General features: G+C 39.8%; 1 protein-coding gene across 15 annotated transcripts in view; it reads left to right on the top strand.

Moving 5' to 3' along the window:
- The window catches only part of MBNL1 (muscleblind like splicing regulator 1), a 245972-nt gene that overhangs the window by 46273 nt on the left and 179044 nt on the right, over window positions 1-20655 (top strand). For 10 of the 15 annotated variants that reach the window (XM_015427009.1, XM_015427007.1, XM_015427006.1 and 7 more), the window contains exons 1-2: window positions 5704-6048; window positions 6197-7188. The exons of 1 other annotated variant lie outside the window; for it this stretch is intronic. In XM_015427009.1, the coding sequence (XP_015282495.1) occupies window positions 7015-7188 (174 nt within the window). In that variant the 5' untranslated portion in view covers window positions 5704-6048; window positions 6197-7014. Of the gene's footprint in view, window positions 1-5703; window positions 6049-6196; window positions 7189-7851; window positions 7881-20655 lie in introns of those variants that run through there. 4 more of the 15 variants (XM_015427000.1, XM_015426997.1, XM_015426999.1 and 1 more) reach the window with 2 other exon arrangements.

Here is a 20655-nt window from a genome sequence, read left to right as displayed (position 1 = left end):
CCCCCTCCTCCTTTACATTATGACAATCCTGTTTAAACAGTATTGGTTTCTTCAGTGCACTGCCCCATATAAACAGAATATTGCTTTCTTATACTATATAAAGCAGGCAAAGGCATATACATGAAGTACAGGATTTCCCCCCTAATAACAAAGCAAACTTTTGAAATATGAAAACTGTTCTCTGCCCAGTTACCAGGAAGCCTGTGTGCTAAAGACCAGCCATTGTGTTCATGTTCTCTGATAGTTCCTGTTCAGGCTAGCATAAAAAGCATTAGGAAAATGGGTTCTACCTTAATTATTTAGTGGCTTCCACCATTTAACAATTGTTCCCCATATCATCTAGGACATTTATAGCAGGAAAGACCAGAACATAGCTGCCCTGCTTCCTGTTCCTACTCTTTTTCCTGTTATTTTTCCATAAAACCACTCCCATACATCTCTTTTCTTTCTGTCAGCCAAAGAGCATATCAGAATGTGGGCCTATGTATTGATTTAATGGATATTTAACTCCTCAGGTTGCACAAATATCCATTTGTACATGTCTTCCCCTTTTATAATAGAGCAATACAGCATCTATTTTGTGTGAAAGTGACTTCAAATACAGCAGTATGGCTCAAGCACAGAAATCGAAGGACCAGCTATGTTCAAGTTCAATAGAACCTTAAAGACATGTTTTTCAGGGCATAAGCTTTTGAAAGTCAACGCTCCCTTCGTCAGATACCTTTCATTCCCACCATCTTATACCCTAAACATTTTATTGGTTTTTATGGTTCTACTGGACTTAAACCTTTCCATTTCTCTGATTTCAGTGGACTCAAATTTAGCTCTTCTACTGCAGACCAATATGGATACCCTCTGAAACTGACATCCGAGGGTATTTTGTACTCCAGGCTTTTTCCATGTAACTTATAGTAAGACTTGTCAGCTTGGACCCATAACCATTCCAGCTTAAGCATTTTAGTGTCACTCCTACCTATTACAATGGGAGAAAAATGGTTGTGATGACACATACTGCCCATAAGGTATCGTGCTATGAGATTTAGGAAACCGATACAGATGTCAGTGAAGATAGTCAACAGAATAATGCAATGCCTGAGATATATTATGCTGGCTAAATTTTGACTGGAATTGCAGTATATTGCCTTGGAAAAAATCCAGGTTCAGTTGTAAAATTTGCGTTGTGTAACACAGTTTCATGCCCTCTCCACATGACCCTCTTTAATTGTGCTCTGCGCTCAGCCCACCTTCTCTGTCTCTGCTGGCAACCTCGGTATCTCTGCATAACTGAAAATGGAGAGCAATCCACATATGACGTAGTAAGAGAAATCAGGAGGTCAAATCACTTTGAGCACGGAAAGAGAAGATGCTGCTTCAGGCAGACCTAAACTGCTAATTTACATTTATTTTGCATGCAGTCCCTCTTCAAGTGTAGTAAATGCTCACAAGTCTTTCTGTTACTTCTTGCCCAGGTTGCTAACATCAGACCAGAACAGGCCTGTTAGCAGATCTTCATGATGGTAGAACCTTCACTTCCCAGTTATGTCAATTAGATATTTATAGCTATGGGGGTTTTCAGATTTTGTCCCAGTGAGACTGGGTTGGGGAAAACCATGTATCAACCATCACAATAGTAAAAGTAAGAATAGAGCCAGTCCTCATTTTTATCCCAGGTTTGGAAATGAACAGACATGCATGATTAAAAGACCAAAGCTTAAAAAAAAGGTGTGTGCGTGTGCTCCTGAGCTGTTACAGTTTTGGAGGTAGAAAGCTGATATGCTTTAAATGAGATGATGAGGGAGTAGGGCTAAGGAGGAATTTATGGGGTTTTTTAAAATCATACCTTGAGAACTAGAGCGGCTGATTTTTCTAGCATTTTAATTAATTAATATCTGTGTAAATTAAACAGAACTGAACATGAATCAAAGGATATAGTAAGGTATTTTAAATATACTGAAACTGAATTCTTGGACCACTTTATCTCTGAGCCAAACTGGACATTATGGTAGCCACAGATTTGACCTGTGGCTGCCAACACCATTTTAGATAAGAATTTGGCCTGCCCCCCAGCAGCTGTTTTGGCACTTGAAAAGGCATGTGTATGGGGGAACAAGATTACCTGATCCCACTGTGCTACAGGTCCAATAACATTTGGGCCGTCACAACACTTTTAAATGGCTAAATTCTTCTCTAAAATGGCAAATGTCTAGTTTGGCCCTCTATAAACTAATTTTGGATCTGGCTCGATGTGATAACCTTCTTAAGATAGTTGTAGATTTAAAATGATATGTAGTTATTTTTGAGCTTCAGTCAGTCCAGTTTGAGCTGTCTTATTTATCTGTTTATTTAATTTTCGTATTTATAGCCCACCAATCCTGCAAGCGGGCTCAGGGCTGGTAAGTTAAAAATGTAAAAGACAATAATAAACATTAAAATTTATGATTGCAGCTCATATATAGGAAGAGGCGGTCCCTCAGATATGTTGGTCCCAGGCTGTGTAAGGCTTTGAAGGTTATTACCAAAACCTTGAAGTGAATCTGGAACTCAACCAGTAACCAATGCAGTTGGCAGAGCACATGCTGAACATGAGCCTGCATGGGCAGTGATTTTTAGCCAACTTGATTTTGGCAGGAAGAAACTCCAGTTAGGCTGCTGGTTAAAGTGTTGAGTGCCTGTTGATGGCAGGCAAATGGTGGGGGGCTTGTTGCCCTTACATTCTACTTGTTGGCTTCCTTGGGGCATCTGTCTGATTATTGTTGGTAATGATCTGCTGTGCATGAAAGAACCTCAGTCAACCAGCAGTGCTCTTACATTTCTTTGTATATTTAGGTGGTCTTCATGGGATTTGTTCATGCCACTATCCTTGTTGCTGTTACCATCTTATCATTGCCAGGAATATATTATCTTGTCTAGAGTGCATATTTTCAGAAAATCAGTGTTGCAATACATGGAGCTGGTTTTTTCATCAGTCATTCTCTTCTGACACAATATATAGACATACTGTTATTTGTTGTACCTAATGACTGATGGTGGAGAAACGCAGACTGTGAAACAGTGTTTCTTTTAGCTTATTTTAGAGTTCTGTTATATGCTGTAGAATATTGAGGATTCATTTAAAATTAACAGTACCATATTCATTTTCTTGTAGGCATTTATGGTTCTCTGGTGGCAATAAATACAGTCCCCCCCCATCATTGTTTTAGTGGACCTATCATCTTGAAGAATCATAGAATCACAGAGTTAGAGCAATTCAATGATATGGGTTTTCTAGAAAAGTTGGAACTGGAACATTTTTTCAGAAATTTGTCTGGAAAATTATACAGTGTCCTTGCTAGAACGTGATCTGGTTTAACATGGAACAATGTATGTGTCATTTGGCATACTGTGGGATAAAAATAAAAGACTGCCACATTGGCAGATACCCTCAACAAAGTGGGATTGCCATACATGGGAATAGTTATTCCATTAGAAATTTCTTATTCACAATACCGTTTATATTTTTAAATCTGCCTTGAGTCTCAGTGAGAAAGGTGAGCCAGAAATAAAGCAAATAAATAAATAAATGGTAATGCAGATAAATTGATTCACTGTAGCAGTTCTGATAGAATCCTTCGTGAAAGCACAGTTTCTATTCCCTGTTCCGAAGAGGGTAAAATGGTGATTCCATTGAGCATTAATGATTGTAGGAGTGCTCCATGTTCCTAAGTCTGGAATGTAGCCTGCTTTCATGGGCCAGATTCCAGTGACATACCTGACTGATTAAGTCAGTGCCTACTCGCTGTGACCTGTATCAGCAAAGAACAAAATTTAGAGTCCAGTGGCACCTTTAAGACCAACAAAGGCTTATTCAAGGTATGACCTTTCGTGTGCATTTTCACTCTTTCAAATGCATTGGAAAGCAAAGGAGCCTTCCCCTGGCAGAAATGGGTCTTCCTCTAGCAGAAGGCTCCTTGGCTGGAAGAAGGCTTTACTGAATAGAGTAGTAGGATACAGGCCTATAGGTTGGAGGCCTATAGGTTGGATTTTACCATTCTATTCCACTAGTTTCAGCATGTTCTTCTGGCACCAGGATGTCCCACTAGTACAGAGAGAGCCTTCTGTTGACACAACAGGCTTGCCCACCCATGCAGGAAGCTTTTTGGCACTGGAGGGGTATGCTGATGCCAGCAGAATAGGATTGAACCCAGAGGCTATGTCCCCCTCACTGGCAGTCTTTAAGCAGAGGCTGGACAAACACTTGTCAGGGATGCTCTAGGCTGATCCTGCATTGAGCAGGGGGTTGGACTAGATGGCCTGTATGGCCCCTTCCAACTCTGTGATTCTATGATTCTACAGAGATATCAACTAAAAAAAGAACATGCAAAAATATACCAGCTTTTATGTTCAGAGGGTAGCCATGTTGGTCTGCAGCAGAAGACTACCTAGTCTAGTACCACCTAGAAACATACAAAATCTTCAAGGTATATAAGCTTTTGAGATTCAGCGTTCCCTTTATCATATAGGTCATCAAGTATTTGATGATGGGACCTTTGACTCTTGGAAGCTTATACCCTGAAAATCATGTTGGTTTTTAAGGCACTACTGGACTGGAATCTAGCACTTCAACTTTTATTTTGTCAGCTTACACTAGCACAATTTGTTGGAATAAATATGCTGGAAACACCCATCTTCTAATTGTTTCATAGTTTTTGTTTCTTGGCTTTCATGAATGCTAATCTGAAGTGCATTTAATGAAGCATTTTCATAAATAAGTATCAAATATTTAAAAATATCCACACATCCCATTCTTTTTCCTGAATTAGTCATCTTAGTTGTCAAGGGCTGAGGAGGCTAAGAGCTGATCGAGCACACCCTAAATGGTGAACTCAGGGAGTCGTGATTATGCAGTGTAAACTGAAGGAGAATAAAAGAATTCCAGCTTGTGAACCTGTCTCAAATTAATTTGGTTTATAAAATTTACAATAGCTCTTCTGTTTCCCAAGGGCCAAGAAATACCGCAGTTGTTTGCTTCTCTGAATAATAATCATTACCATCTTCATCCTTTTTTTTCTGGCAAAGACTGTTCTGACTAGTTTAATGCAAAGCAAACTGCTCACATAAAGAAGCCATTTTAAAGATGTAAGCCGCTCAGGAGAACAGCTTTTGCTTGTGTCTGAGGCTCAGAATCGGTAGGCATTTGCTGATACTATTGCTTGAATTCAGAAGCATTGATCATATTTAAATTTGATTGCAGGCTCAGGTTTTTAAGGTCACTGAGAAAGAATCATGTTGCAATCTGAGCATGACTTGTGTAATGTTAGGCTCCCTGACAGCAGGACAAATCCTACTTCCCCTCCTGAGACCTGGGTTTTGCTTTGGGGAAGAGTGGGGGAAGGTATTTTTCTCCATACCTAACCTGCCTAGGATATGCTGGCAGCGTCTGTGCTGACAGAACAGAATAGTTTTCCTAGTTCTAAAAAAAGTGCTGCTTTCTGTTGAGGAGGAGGCAGGACTTACGGAGTAGAAGGAAGTGAATTGGATAGGTCAGGAGACTGTACCATCTGTGAACACCCCTTTTCCTTTTATATTCATCTGTCAGATACAGTAGGCGTGCTCTGTGCTTGCTGTGCGCAATGCAAAGCTGGAAGAAAGCAGTCTAGAAAATGATTCGCAGATGGGGAGTCTCAGAGTGGCTCACAAACTCCTTTCCCTTCCCCTCCCCTCCCTCCGTCTGGACTCCACAGGCACTTGTGCTTGAGTTGGAAGCTGTTTGAAAACTAACATGGTTTAATCCACTAACTGCATGTTGGGTAAATTCAAAACCCACATGGTCGTTCCCTTGCAGTCGAATAAGTCGCATCTGATGGACATTTTCTGTGCTTATAGCATAGTAATGAATGTCTGACAGGCGCGACCTTTCGTACGACAGCCCCCGTTATTGGCTCGGTGCCCAGAATATTGCTGCAATACTGTCTTGTGATTGGTTATCTCCCCTATCATGAATTGCTTCAGAAGGGGAAAACAGACCCCTTTTTAATAAATCTGCGATGGCTGGCTGCAATATGCTCCAACGTAAGTATTTTTTTTTTTTGCTTGAGACCGAAAAAAGTATCGTTTCTGTGTGGTAGTAGACTGAGGGAGCACATGGCAACATAATTATGTGTTGAGACATCAGTGAAATGCTGCCTGGTAAATTTTAACGTATCTGTTTTCTCTACAGGTTGGTACTAAAGAAGTGCCTTTCCTGACGTCTCTGCTGCTTGGAACCGCTTCTAGAGCAGTCTCTGCTTTTTGCCTTGCTTGCTGCCAGCTAGACTGCGACGACAGCACAACCAGCCTTCCACCTCTAGCCCAGCCACCCCCCCTCCTCATTTCTACTTATATGCCGAGAGAGAAAGCTCTAAGCATCAGGCATTTGCACCTAGGCTGCTTTAGTTTATTCTCATAGAAATAAAAAAGTTTGCTGGAAAAGTGAGATCTATCTTCTGCCAGAAAAAAAAATCAAAGAGAGGAGAAATCATTTCTCGATTTGTTGCTCTAAACTGCTGCATCTGTCTGTGCCAAACTAATCAATACTGATTGCACCACACCAAAAAAAAAATATTGCAAATTCAGCTGTGTGGAGATTACGTTTCAGACAACTTTTCCTGAGAGCAGCTTGGAAAATCGGTGTTGAAGGGGTCCGCCACATTTTGTGTCTTGCATTTTGGCACTCAGAATGGGTTACTGAGAGCACAAGGCTAGTTCTAGGCCACAATTTTAAATGCTCATTTTATCTGTGATCTTAGCATTTCTTTAAGTACAACCCTCCCTCTCTTTTGATTGACAGTTTCATGCTGTGACTTAATAGTGGGAAATCTTTCCTTGCTGTTGTGAGAACACAATTTTACATCTTCTTTTAAACGCTGGGCTTGGGGCTTGGGGAAGTATTTTGGAGGTGACATTTTTCATCATTTCCCGTTTTATCAGTTTGGCCTCTCTTTTTTTTGTCGTCGTTTGTTTCATTGACAATTTTAACTACCTGTAAAATCTAAAAACATGGCTGTAAGTGTCACACCAATCCGGGACACAAAATGGCTAACACTGGAAGTGTGTCGAGAGTTCCAAAGAGGGACTTGCTCAAGACCAGATACGGAATGTAAATTTGCACATCCATCGAAAAGCTGCCAAGTTGAAAATGGACGAGTAATCGCCTGCTTTGATTCATTGAAAGTGAGTAAATATTAACATTATTTTCCAAGGCTAAGCAAAATTGATGCTTGAAACAGTTGTAATCCGTAAAGCTGTTGAGTATAGGTAGTGTCCATTTATATTGCTGTTAATGGGTTTGTAAATTATGTACTTGTATTTTGAAGGCAAGGGTAGAGCAGGGTATTTTCAGAAAGGCCAGGGTATATCTTATTGGAGGGATTATCTCTCCTGCATCCTTTTTTAGAATTAAAATTGTATCTAGTTAGAAGATTTAGAAGCACCATTTATAAATTCTGTAGTGGTAGCCAGGGTAGTATGTAGTAGCACAGACAAAGAAGAATCATGTGATAGCTCAATGATCAACAGTTTGACTCTGATAGGCTAAGCAAATGCATCTGGCATAGGAGTCTGTCGTCTGTATTAGTGTCAGTGTCACATGTTATAGAAAGGGGTAGAAAATGGGTGCAAGGGTTGTTGGTTCATTTCCCTTTCCCACTTTTGGTATATCCCAGGAAGGAATATCTTACATAGGATGCTACCCTCAGATAAATTGCAAGTTAGGGATTATATTTATGTCTTTTGTTATTTTAATTAAAATGTACTAGTGTTGCTGTTTCAGTCAAGTAGTGGAATCTTCAACAATGCTTGGTTTCTATAGAATGAGAAAAGCAAATTCTTGATTCTTATTTTGACTAGTGAATGGATGTTTCCAGGTATGTCGTGGCAGTTGTGTTGGTTACCCTCCATGTCAATTAAGATAGTGTCTTAAGATTTCTCCCTAAATGGGTAATGTTATTGTCATGAAGATATATTTTTAAGATATGATTGCTGCTTCTGGGATCTCCTTAGCTGACATGTGGACTTTGTACGGCTTGGAAGTCATAGGTGCCTAAACTGTTGAGCCAAGGTGTTGTCATTGAATTATGCTACTTGGCAACATACTTTATTTTAAAAGTCTCGGGATGCTGCCCTCCGACCATTGTCCTCTCACTTTCTTGGGATTTGTGAAATACTGTGATGCCCTCTGGGGGCACGGGAACTTTTTACCTGGGGTCCATGGGGTCTTGAAAGCACCAGCCCAGTCACTGCTTCCTTGCGTGTAACTTGTCACACCTACTCAATCACCACTGCAAAGAAAAAAGAATATAAAGACGGTAATATGGGATGTCTCTGAGTTGCCCAACTTTTTATCAACAGCAGATAAATATCGTAATCACCATAATCATTTGTTTGTTTTTTTGAAATCACAACAATTTGAAGTAGTTTTAAACCCAAACTTTCCCAAAAAGATAAGTCTTTCTATGATAGTATCTATGATAGTCTCTCATGGTTGTGTCCTGTCCATTCTAGGCTAGAGTTGAAACTCCTTTGTGTCCAGTGACCATAGCTGGCAACTTGGTGCTTGTTTATATCAAGCTTGAATACATAGTCTCTGTCAAGGATGTATATGGTGAAGGAAGAATCGCTTCCAAGAATGAAACCTTTTGTAAACTAGAAGAGAGATAGTTTTGTTTTTCTCTTTCATATCACCCATATCTCACACATCACTTAAGTGGGTATGTGTCAGAAAATAAGCTAGTAATAATTTTTGTGGGCTCATAACTTTTGTAGGCTTATGAAGTGACGTTGGTTTACATGATCAGTTCACTTCAACAAGGGATGTCAGCCTCCAGGTGGGACCTGGGGATCCCCTGGAATTACAGCTCATATCCAGACTACAGAGATCATTTCCCCTGGAAAAAGTGGATGTTTTGGAGGTGGACTCTATGGCATTGTACCCCACTGAGCTCCCTGTCCTCCCTAGGATCCATCCTCAAATCTCTAGGAATTTCTCAACCTTGATCTGGCAACCCTAACCCCATGCCCCACTGGTGGCCGGGGGGGACCTGGCAACCTTACTTTACTCCCTCTTTGTTTTAGTTGTATTATTTGATGCTGTCGTGAGCCCTTTGTGAAGAATAGATCTTCTAGATATTTATGGACTTAACTTACTTTCATCTTGGGATAAGTGTTGGTCAATGCTGGTCCATGTGTTATCTCAGGTGGCTCACTTGTACATTGAAATCTGGCTTGTAAATAGCCTGTTCTCTGGTAGCAAGTAGGAATCATGTCTGGGTGATCAAGCATGGCAGCTTTGAAATGTTGGCTTTTAAAATTTATTTTAGGCTCCAAATTGTCAAAACGTGTGTATGTGTTCAGTCAGGCTAGTAAATGTTTTTAGGTAGATATCTTGTCATACTATTTGCAAGACTTGCAGTGCCATCCTAAACCGTATAAGTCCATTGAAATCAATGAAGAATCTTTAGGATGGCATTGCAAGTTATCTACTAATGTGAACAGTGAAGTGTTGGCAGATAAAATGCACCAGCTTCTGCAAGCACAAGTTTACATTGTGCAGTCCTCCTTGAGTCTCCATAAGAAAGGCAGACTATAAATAACATACATTCAATAAATAAGTAAGATGGATGGTTTGGAGCACCTGATCCTCATAGAAACTGATCTGGTCCATGAATCCCTTCCTTTGATCTTAAACAAATTTTGCAGGTAGATCGCAACTGCAGCATTTCATTTACAGGAGTTCAGTAGCCATACTATAGTAGCCATCTAATGAACACACAGGTTGGTGGGGTTAGGAATCCATAGGAAGTAAATGGGGACTGTAAAATGGTCAAGGACAATTAGCCAGGTGGTGTGACTAAATCACCTTCTGCTCCTAGATAGGCATTATTGATTATCCTTAGTCAAAACATGATCTGAAATAACATTTGGTGTCCATGGTAATTCATGAACACAGATCCTTGGAGAACAATCACTGCTTGGGAATCCCAAAACACTTAAGTCAGATGCAGCTCCCAGGCATTTCCTGTGCTAACATCATAGCAAATTACTTTATTTCATTCCCTTATTCAGAGCATCATGCATATGCCACATCTGGCTTTTTTTTTTCTTAGTAAAGAAAATGTCATAAACATATCAGGTTGTGCAGAAAAAAATGGGAAGACTGCTGAAAATATGGGCATATTGAGTATAAACACTCTTTAAAAATTAACATGGGGAATAATAGAATATTTCCCTCCCTTTTAGTCTGTTATGAATCAGGCTACAAGCCATTTTGGCATAATCAGCATTAAGTGGGGAATCTATCACAGGAAGAATTGTGCTGATTCACACAGGCATCTAAACTTGTGATCGTTGCATGAGACAGCAGAATATGTCCTCTTACTCCCTCTGCCCAGTCAGTCATATGTGGCTATCACTATACACTGAATTAAGCTCCATTATTTGTCATGAATAATAATAACTAGTTAGTTGTGAAGTCAACATGTATAGGAATCAGAGGTTGCTGGAAGTCTGAATTGTGTGAACATATTATCACTGCATACACATTAAAGTAAATGCATATATCTGCTGCATGTATGAGTACATCTGTTTGTAAGAAAATGCCCATAAGTGTGCAGTTTAAAAAGAAAACCAGGGACCAGTGCATGGATAAATGGTCATGGTTAAAAAAGGTTAAAAGTTTGACAAATTAAATCATGCATTCCACTGTACATGCCTTGTCTGTAATGTTAGAGTTATATTATAGTGTGTTTTTTCAGCAACAAGATCCTAATATTGTAATGGTTGCCAAGAGGTTTGGGATTTTTGTGAAAATGTTATTAGTATTATAATAATTGCTCTGCTTTAATGTATTGCTAATGTCAAAGCCAGCACTGCATCACAGTAGAATTTAATGGTACCTGTGATGAACATTCTTCCATTCTGTTTTGGGTTAGCTTGCCCCCATTTTTGGTCCAAAGTATCTGGTGTAATTTCAGGCAACTGTTGATTGTTACTTTACCAATATCCAGATTGTCTTGTAAAGATTAATGGTTAGGATACATTAAAAAAATACTAAATTAAATTGTCAGAATTTTCTGATGCAAAATGATGAAGAACTTAATCTTGGGTTCATAGAGTATATAAGAACAATAGCCCAATGCCACATTGCTTTCCTCCTTCCCTACCACCACCCTAAAGAGAGTGAACCTACCAATAATTCTCAACAGATGGAAATCTGTATGTGTCATTATTTCTGAACAGAATGCTAGAGATGTTGAATGATTTATTAATATACTACTATTGTATCCTTTGGAGGTTTGCCAGCCAGTAGCTGGCACCTGGCAGGAGACGGGGAGGGGGACGGCGGGGACATGAGGGAGGCATCACAGCAATGGCATGACATCATTTCTGGGTCAAACACAGAAAAGATGCCATACCACTCTAGAATTTATGCTGTTGCTGTGATGGCTTTTTGTTCCCTTCATTTTTCTCCTGTGTCAATTTTATGTACCTATTTTACCCCTTTTGCATTCTCTTTTGGTCAAGACTTCGGTCATATAGACCCGTAATAAATTGAATTGAATTGAATTTTTCTCCTGCTGGCCTACTGAGTGCCACTGAGGGTCTGGGGGTTGCTGGTGGGAGGTTGTTAGAGCAGGAGACCTGGCAACCCAAATCTTATGCAAGGTATAGATGGTCCAGAAATCAGTGGTACAGCACATGCTTTGTGTGGAGAAAGTCACATGTTCAGTCCCTGGTCTCTCAGGTATCGGGGCTGGGCCAGACCACTTCCTATTGCCTTGGAGAACTGCTTCTAGTCAACGTCAACTGCATTGGGCTAAATAGGCCCTTAGCTTGAATAGTGCTCATATGCATTTGTTGGGGTGAGGCAGCTCTGAAACAGTTAGTTAAAAAGGCCTATGTCTGGCTTTCTTCTGTGATCTTATTACTGTTCAGGAACATTTATCAAGTTCTCATGCTACATTTGAATATACTAAAACACAGTGTGTGCGGTGAGATCATTTGTATATGCAAGTCAAGGGAAATCACTGATGCCAAGTAAAAGGTTTCAACTTTTCCTGAAATATTTTTAAATGTATCCTTTCGTCCAACTGTCTAAGAAGCTTTTTGAAAGGCTATTTATGTCATATTTGTTACTGAAATTCAGTGCTGCATTGGACAGCAAAATATATCATCCTTGCCTCTCCCAATCTCATTTTATAATTAGTTTTATAATGAGCAGAAAGGCATTTTAGAAGGAGTAAGGTTTTCTTTTTAGAATTACATGTTATGTTATACAGACTTCCAGACAATTGAAGGGAAATATGAGGTTAGGTTTTGAGGTAATTTAACGTAAATGTTAAAAATATAGACTTAAAAACAAGATGCAAACAAAAATGTTTGAGGAATTTTCTATAAAAATTAGATATTCGTTGTAAGAAAAGACAAATACTGAAGATTACATCTATGGGAGTTATACTGATTCTGTTAATATTCCATTTGGGGAATAAAGCTGCCTTGAAATTATGAATCTGTAAATTCACACTGGGAAGCATTTTGATGATCTGTACCTGTGATATGAAGGTTTTAGTAGCAAGTGATGCTTGCAGGCTCATACACACACATGCACCTATACAAGCAAACCCACACAAGGAAACAATTAGCAAGTGTGTCTGTCTGATAAAAGATGAGCTTGGTATGGTTGAATGTTTGTAGCTGTTAGGCAAGGCAGCATTTGAATTTGAGACGGAAATGGCCCAGTGTTTTCCCCCCTATTTTTAGGTTATTGTTCAGGCACAGCAAATACCTTTGAGGGGACCCCTCGAAATGGCAGAGCCCTCAGCTGTGCTGTTTCAAACTTTGGCCCTGCTCCCAGGTGCCCTTGCATGTAATATATTATAGCAGTCATCTGGCGGAGATAAATACAGTTTATTGCCAGGTAAATTTTGAAGCTTAAAGAATATAAAAGACAGATTATATTAGAGGTGTGCATTTGGCTGTATCCAAGTTAAAAAAAAAGCCAGAAAATACAGTTTCGGTATTTATCAGCTATTCTTTTAGCCGAATATAGAGGGGGGTGTATTTTTGGCTATCAAACATAGCCAATCTCAGATAATCCTGAAAAAATTATTTAAATACCTTCACCTCCATTATAGCCTAGGGGACCATTATAGGCTATAATGGGGAATCTATTGGGGGTATGCAGGCATCTGGAGGAGGCTTTTTTGAGGTAGAGGCACCAAATTTTCAGTGTAGCTTCTGGTGCCTCTACTCAAAAGACCACCCCAAGTTTCAAAACGATTGAACCAGAGGATCCAATTCTGTGGGACCCCAAAGAAAGTGTCCCATTATCTATTATTTCCAATGGAGGGGAAAAAACAGCAAAAGAGCAGGGACTGATGTCAAACCAGAGAATCTCTACAGTAGAAATTGAAGGTGTGGGGGGGAATATTTTTCAGAACCAGTGCCACTGTGTCAATGCCAGCTCAACAAATCCAAGCAAAGGGGATTTTTTTGCAAGCTTAGCACAGCCAGTGCATTTACATAAAACCCTGCAGAACCGGTGTATGTACTAGCAGAACCAATGCCACTGTGGCAATGCTAGCTCAACAAATCCAAGCAAGGATTTGCAAGCATAGCACTATCAGTGCACCCACAGAGTGCCCAGAAGAACCAGTGCCACTGTGGCAATGCCAGCTCAACAAATCCAAGCAGGAGGGTTGCAAGCCTGGCACAGCCAGTGTATGTACAGACTGCCAAACATAGCCAGTGCATGTACAGAGTGCCCTGTAGAATCAGTGCCACTGTGGCAATGCCAGCTCAACAAATCCAAGCAAGGGGGGATTCTAAGTCCAGCATAGCCAGTGCATGAACAGAGTGCCGAGCAGTACCAGTGCAATGTACTAGTGCCCAGCAAAACCCAGTGCCTTCCTTTAAATGCTTTCTTTTTTCCTCCACTGAAAACAATGGAGGATGGAGGCACCTTTTTTGGGCATTCTGTACATGCACTGGTTCTGCTGGGCACTCTGTACATGTGTGGGCTGTGCTGTGCTTGCACCCCCGACGGATCTGTTGAGCTGGCATTGCCACAGTGGCAGTGGTTCTGCAGGGCACTATGTACATGCTCTGGTTCTACTGGCCCCCCCTTTTCAGTTTCTACTTCAGAGACTCTCTGGTTTGACATCAGTCCTTGGTTTTTTGCTCTGTCTTCCCACAATTGGAATGCTTTGGAGACCCATAGAATTGGACCCCCTGGTCCACTCTTTTTGAAATTTAGGGGGTCTTTTGAGGAGAGGCACCAGGAGCTACAATGAAATTCTGATGCTTCTACCTCAAAAAACAGTCCCCCCCCCCCAGACTCCTGGATACCCCCAGATAGATTCCCCATTGACTATAATGGTCCCATAGGGTATAATGGATCCAAAAAAGTCAGGATTTCCAAAAAAACAACAACCCCTGAATCTGAATACCATACCATTATAGGAATTTGGTGGTGGGTTGTGTTTTTTTTTTTTTGAAATCTTGAAGTTTTTCGGGTCCAATATATCCGAATTTGAAAAATCCCAATTTTTTGTGTGAACACCTTTAGATTACATATTATCAGACTCATTCACAAAGAACATTTTTTTTGTCTCCTCAAAGCCATCTGTTTGCCAAAAATGAAGTAAAAATACAAATTATTTTCTTGGCACAGGAAAGCCTAGTCTTTCAGGAATTTCAGGGGGTGGAGGTTTATGTTGCAGAATTGTGTTCTTCATCCACCTAAAAACAAACAAAAACGAGGAACTTCTTTAAAATTACTGCTTTCTCCTACAGAAATGACTGCAGTTTTGGCACACAAGGAGTTTAAAAACTAACTCCTTTGTTTTGTTTTGTTTTTGTGTTGCACGGAATTGGTGTTCTGTGGAACTTTTTTAGAGAGGCAACACGAAGTAAATATTTTCCTTTCAATTGAATTTGTTAACTATATTTACAATTAAAAGTTTTCACAACATTTTTTTGGTTTCCTGAAATTCTCCTATTTTGCTGGAAGACAACCAGAATGGAACCTCACTTACAACTGAGAGAAACCACCCACCTCTGCTAAAAATCTGTGGTTTCCCCCCACAACTGAAAATCATAAAATGTGTGTAGTTTTCAAAGGAGGCAGTTGTCTGAGATATTTATATGGTGTCTTATAATTTACTTGTTTTAGATATATTTAGAAGATTAGAATGTTAGAAAAATGCAGGGAATAAAAGAAAGATAGGAAACAATGATTGTATGCAATCCTAAATCTGATTAATGGCATTGGGTTGAATCCAGCCAGCTTTTTCACTGAATCTCACACTGTTACAGCCCTTGTTCCAAATGGTTTTTGTCCATGCAGGACCCATGATCCTTAGCATATAACGTAAGCTGCCTTGAGCCTGCCTCGGCGGGGAGGGCAGGGTATAAATTGAATTAAATAAATAAATAAAATAAACAAAAATTGTTTTGGTAATCAAACAAACCCCTCTTTTTTGACCAGCAGAAAAGCTGGTTGGGTCTAACCCAAGCATTCTAGCAATCTATCAAAACTGTGTAGCTTGAGTCAGACATCATACAAAACCATGGTTTAATCACCTAACTTTGTTTAATTTGATTGCCTGAATTTGGCCATTCTATTAACTTGATAAATTGGGCTATGACGGACTAGGATTTCAAGTAATTTTAGCTTATTAAGCACTATTTTAAGATTTTACAGGCATTCTGGGCTAGTCCTGTCTTATTCCCTTGTGCCGCTGTTGCCACAATGCTAGTCAGGATACAATTTGGATTTCTTCAGGATGGGAAAGAGCAAAGCAACGAAACCAGAAATCATTGAGAAAACTGGGATTTAACTGCTCACCTATGAGCCCAATCTTGGTTCTGAAAATTAATCATGGTTAAACTACGATTTTGTGTTATGTCTGAACTGACAAAAGAAACAGATTACTTAAATGTCATTATGTTCTTTTGAGGCTGCAGTCTGAATTAAAAGTCTCATTAAACCCCTTTTTACGCCTTTATGTTTTGTTCACTGAAACAAAATTCAACCTTGTTAGTTTACAGAAAACTCCCTTCAGTTCTCTGCTTTTAGGTATAGTTTTATATTCACTCATATGCTTCAGAGGTATATGTGTCTTATATTGCTTTCTGATAGGCATACGGTTCAGAGCCTGGCTACCTGTCCACAGACTCTGTTGGAGCTAGTAGGATTTATCACAAAGGACTGATGACCATCTAAATGTGTCATCAGAAGTAGAGGAATTCAGTGTGGCTTCATTCCAGACGGGTAGTCCCGTTATGTCTGCTGCAGCCAACATTTTTGTATTGTGGCACTTTAAAGACTAGCAAATTTATTATGGTAGAAGTTTGTCAAGCCAGAGCACATTTCATCAGATGCATAAAATACATTTGCAGCCAACAAAAAGACACTTGGGCACCTGTAAGCATTTTCATAGACATTTGTCTAGTTTCCTGTCACTCAAATACAGCTACTGATACCACTGCAGCTCTATATCTCTGGATTTTCAAAAGGATGTAAAACGATAGAACTGATGGTATGAAAAAGTATTGTAAGGGGGAACCGATTACTGCTTTCCTATGCAGTGACAGGTACCACAGCAACATTTTTAGTGTCTTCTGACCATGAACCCCACCTTGATTCTTAATTTCTATATTAATGTTAGATCATTCCAGCTGGTGCTTATTCTGTTAGCTCTCATGGAGGCAAATAAACAGGCAATGGTTTCGCCCTGGGGGAGGGTCACCAAAATTTGGGTTTGTATGTCAACAAATCATTCTGTATATCATGCATAAAAGAGTTATGAAAAGTAAAAAACCTCCATGTCTATTATCCTCTTCTTCCTCCTGTCTAAGTTAGCACATATGCCACCCACAATATGTTAGATGAAGTATCCCAGTTACACATTATTTAAAATTACATATATCCTCCTGCCCTTCTGTTACCCAATTAGAAAGTAGGTCAATATGGCAGGAACAGTAATATGTCATGGGATATTTGTGGATTGGTAAGCATGAAAAGGTCATTTGTCAGTACTGACTGGAAGTCACTTGTATGTTTCCTCAAGAATATTTTTAAAATTTATTTCTGTAATATTGTATGTTAAGTTAAAAACCAGCCTTTTGTAGAAATAACCAAAAAATGACAGTGTGTATTCTCTGGAATCTTATTCACATACCGGATACTGTGCTGACAATTAGTGCACTTTTACACCCACTAAAGAGTGCCCTTTCATTCCACTTTGCAACTGGATTTTACTGTGTGAAAAGGCAAAATCAACTTGCAAATGGTCACTGAAATGGATTGAAACTGCATTATTTAGCATTGGTGAATGTGCTCTTAGATTCCATGATTTGTAGTACGATTGTGAATAGGCTGCTGCTGTTGGTACCCTTGCTTTTTACTTTCTTATTGACAGTTTCACAAGGTTCATAAGTGTGCTGATGAGTAAAGTAAGGGAAACTACAATGGGCAGAGTTTCATGAGGGTATCCTTGAGAGTATACACAACTTTTTTCATCTTTCATGATGACTGAATTTTAGGATAGACGTGTGAACTTCTGTTTTCTTGGGGTCATAAGGAATAAGGGATCCATTGAAATTACTCACAAAAAATAACTGAGATTTCCATAATATTAGTTTTGCAAATATCACTTAAAGCAAAACTGCTTAATGTCAGAAAGAAAATAAACCACAAAAATTTTACTAAGCAGTACAGCTTTTTTGTTGGTTTTGGGAATTGAAAATTGTAATTAGCAGTGAGTGCAGCCACCTTATATTCTAAAAGCAAATCTAAAAAAAAAAAAGTACAGGGCAGCTTAAAAGTGCCAAAAATGTTAAAAGAAGTGCCTGTAGCTTTTTTTAAAAATGGATTCTCTCAGTGGCTGTTGCTTGGCTGTTCCAAGCTTGTTCTGTCAGTAAAAGGCAACGGGAAGGAGCAGGCTGTTTTGGCCTTTGAGGGAGGGATCCTTGGGACCAGCCCTGACAAGGGTGGCAGGCTCCAGGTTGGGAAATTCCTAGAGGTTTTGTAGTGGAGTCTGAGGAGGGCAAGGTTTAAGGAGGGGAGATGCCTCAGCTGGATATAATGCCATAGAGTCCACCCTCCAAAGCAGCCATTTCCTCCATGATAACTACCATTGCCAACCTCCAGGTGAGGGCTGGAGATCACCTGGAATTACAGCTGCTCTCCAGATGACAGAGATCAGTTCCCCTGGAGAAAATGGCTGCTTTGGAGGGTGGAGTCTATGGCATTATGCCCTGCAGAGGTTTCTTCTCTCCCTCACTGTCCTGAGGCTCCACCCCCAAATCTCCAGGAATTTCCCAACCTGGCGTTGGCAACCCTAAGGGGAATTGATCTCTGTACCTGGAAGATCCATTGTGCTTCCTGGAGAGCTGCTATTGCCACTGCTGCAGTTGGGGAGGGGAGGAAGCAGGTGGGCAGCTGGGAGCACTGCCACCACTGCTGCTATATGGGGTGAGAGGCTGGGAGAATGATGAGCAGAAAGAGAAAGAATAATGTGGTAGGGGCAGAAAGAGTAATGAGGTCGGGAAGCAGAAAAGCAAAGAGAATGAGGGGGACAGAAAGATAGAAAGTGACGTGCATGACGGAGAGTAAGAAGAGGGGTGGCAGAAGGGAGAAAGGGTGTGAGAGAGGTAGGGGGAGAGGAGAAGAAGCAAAGGTGGGGGAATGGGATCGCAGCCTGCAAGTTTCAATATGTAACATTTGTGTAAGATCAACTGTAGATGGTTTTTTAACTATATCTACTTTCATTTTAAAATCCATTTAGCATGAACTGTTGTGTAATTCTAAGCTGAACAAATAAAGGCAGGGGAAAATCTGATTAACTTCCCAGTCCTGACCCTCTTCAAATGCGTACGTTCCATTGATTTCAGTGGGACTCGCTTCCAAATACTAAGTTTAGTGTCACTGGGTGTCATGTATACCTGAGATATGATGTGAATATAAACTTCAACACCCTCCATGAATACAACTATTTAGTAGGGAACTGCATTGCTGCTACTGAACTACATGGTCCTTGTGCATGCATCTGTCAGCATCTGCTAAATGTGTGTTGTTTCATCGTTGTGTTTATTATTTCCCCTTGTTCCATTCAGTTCATTGGCTGACTCTTTCAGAGGGTCAGGAAGTGCCGAATGTGATAATATTGTTACTTGTTTCTTTTGGTGGTAGTGGAAAGTGCTGCTAAATCACAGCTGGCGTGGTGGTGACACTGTGGGGTTCTCAACGGCAAGAGACGTTCAGAGGTGGTTTGCCGTTGCCTGCCCCTGTGTAGCGACCCTGAACTTCCTTGATGCTCATCCAAATACTAACTGGGGCCAACCTTGCTTAGCTTCTGAGATTTGATGAGATCACATTAGCCTGGGTTATCCAGGTCGGGACATGTTTCTTTTACCCTATGTTAACAAGTCTGTACTGCAGGCTGTGGAAGGTCAGCAGTTCAAGACCCAAGTTGCCGCTTGGCAACTTAAAACTAGAAAAGAAAGAAGAATGATAACCAAAATTATAGAAGATGGAAAGGAATTCGTTGACCCTAATGGTATAAAGAGAAGTTTCTTCAAGTATTATGCCAAATTATTCCAAGCAACTAGAACTGATCTTGAGAAGATTAGAACATATCTGGAAGAAAGTCCACTATCTAAAATAAGCAGTGAATTTAAGGATTTATTAAATGGTCGAATTCAAAAAGAAGAAGTGACGAAGGCGATTGAAGAATCAAAGTTGGGAAAGGCGCCAGGGCCGGACGGATTTACAGCAAAGTTTTATAAAAAAATGAAAGAGGAAATTCTTCCGGCCATGGAAGCTTTATCCAACGAAATAAGAGAGAACAAAAAGGTGCCGGATTCATGGAAAGAGGCAATTATTTCACTGATACCAAAGGAAGGACAAGATCTAACAAATGTGAAGAACTACAGGCCAATCTCTCTTCTAAACAATGACTACAAAATCTTTGCAAAAATTATTGCAGAAAGGGTGAAAAACTATTTACAAACAGTGATTTCGGAAGACCAAGCTGGTTTTTTACCAAAAAGACAGATTCGTGATAATGTAAGAATAGTAATGGATGCAATTGAATATTATGAGAAGCACCCAGAAAAAGAAGTAGCTTTATTATTTGTTGATGCAGAAAAGGCATTTGACAATCTTAACTGGAATTTTATGCTACAAATGATGGAAAAAATAGAAACGGGACAACAATTTAGAAACTGTATTGAAGCTATCTATTTTGAACAAACTGCAAAATTGAATGTGAATAAGGAAGTGACAGATAACTTCAAGGTACAAAAAGGTACAAGACAGGGTTGTCCTTTGTCACCGCTATTATTCATATGGGTACTGGAAGTATTGTTACAAAAAATACAGCAAGACCAAGAGATAAAGGGATTGACACATAAAGGATTTAAATACAAGTATCGAGCATTTGCAGACGATGTTATGTTTATTGTGGAAAACCCGATTGAAGAGTTACCATTACTATTCCAAAAGATAAAAGATTTTGGAGAATTGGCTGGATTCTATGTGAACAAAAATAAAACGAAGCTTATTTGTAAGAACATGACGAAACAAAAACAAGTGGAACTACAAGACCTGGTACAATGTGAAGTAGTAAAAAAAACGAA

The sequence above is a fragment of the Gekko japonicus genome, unplaced genomic scaffold (assembly GCF_001447785.1).
Source record: "Gekko japonicus isolate JY-2015 unplaced genomic scaffold, Gekko_japonicus_V1.1 scaffold312, whole genome shotgun sequence".
Lineage (NCBI taxonomy): Eukaryota > Metazoa > Chordata > Lepidosauria > Squamata > Gekkonidae > Gekko > Gekko japonicus.
This window is presented reverse-complemented; position numbering and strand designations above follow the sequence as displayed.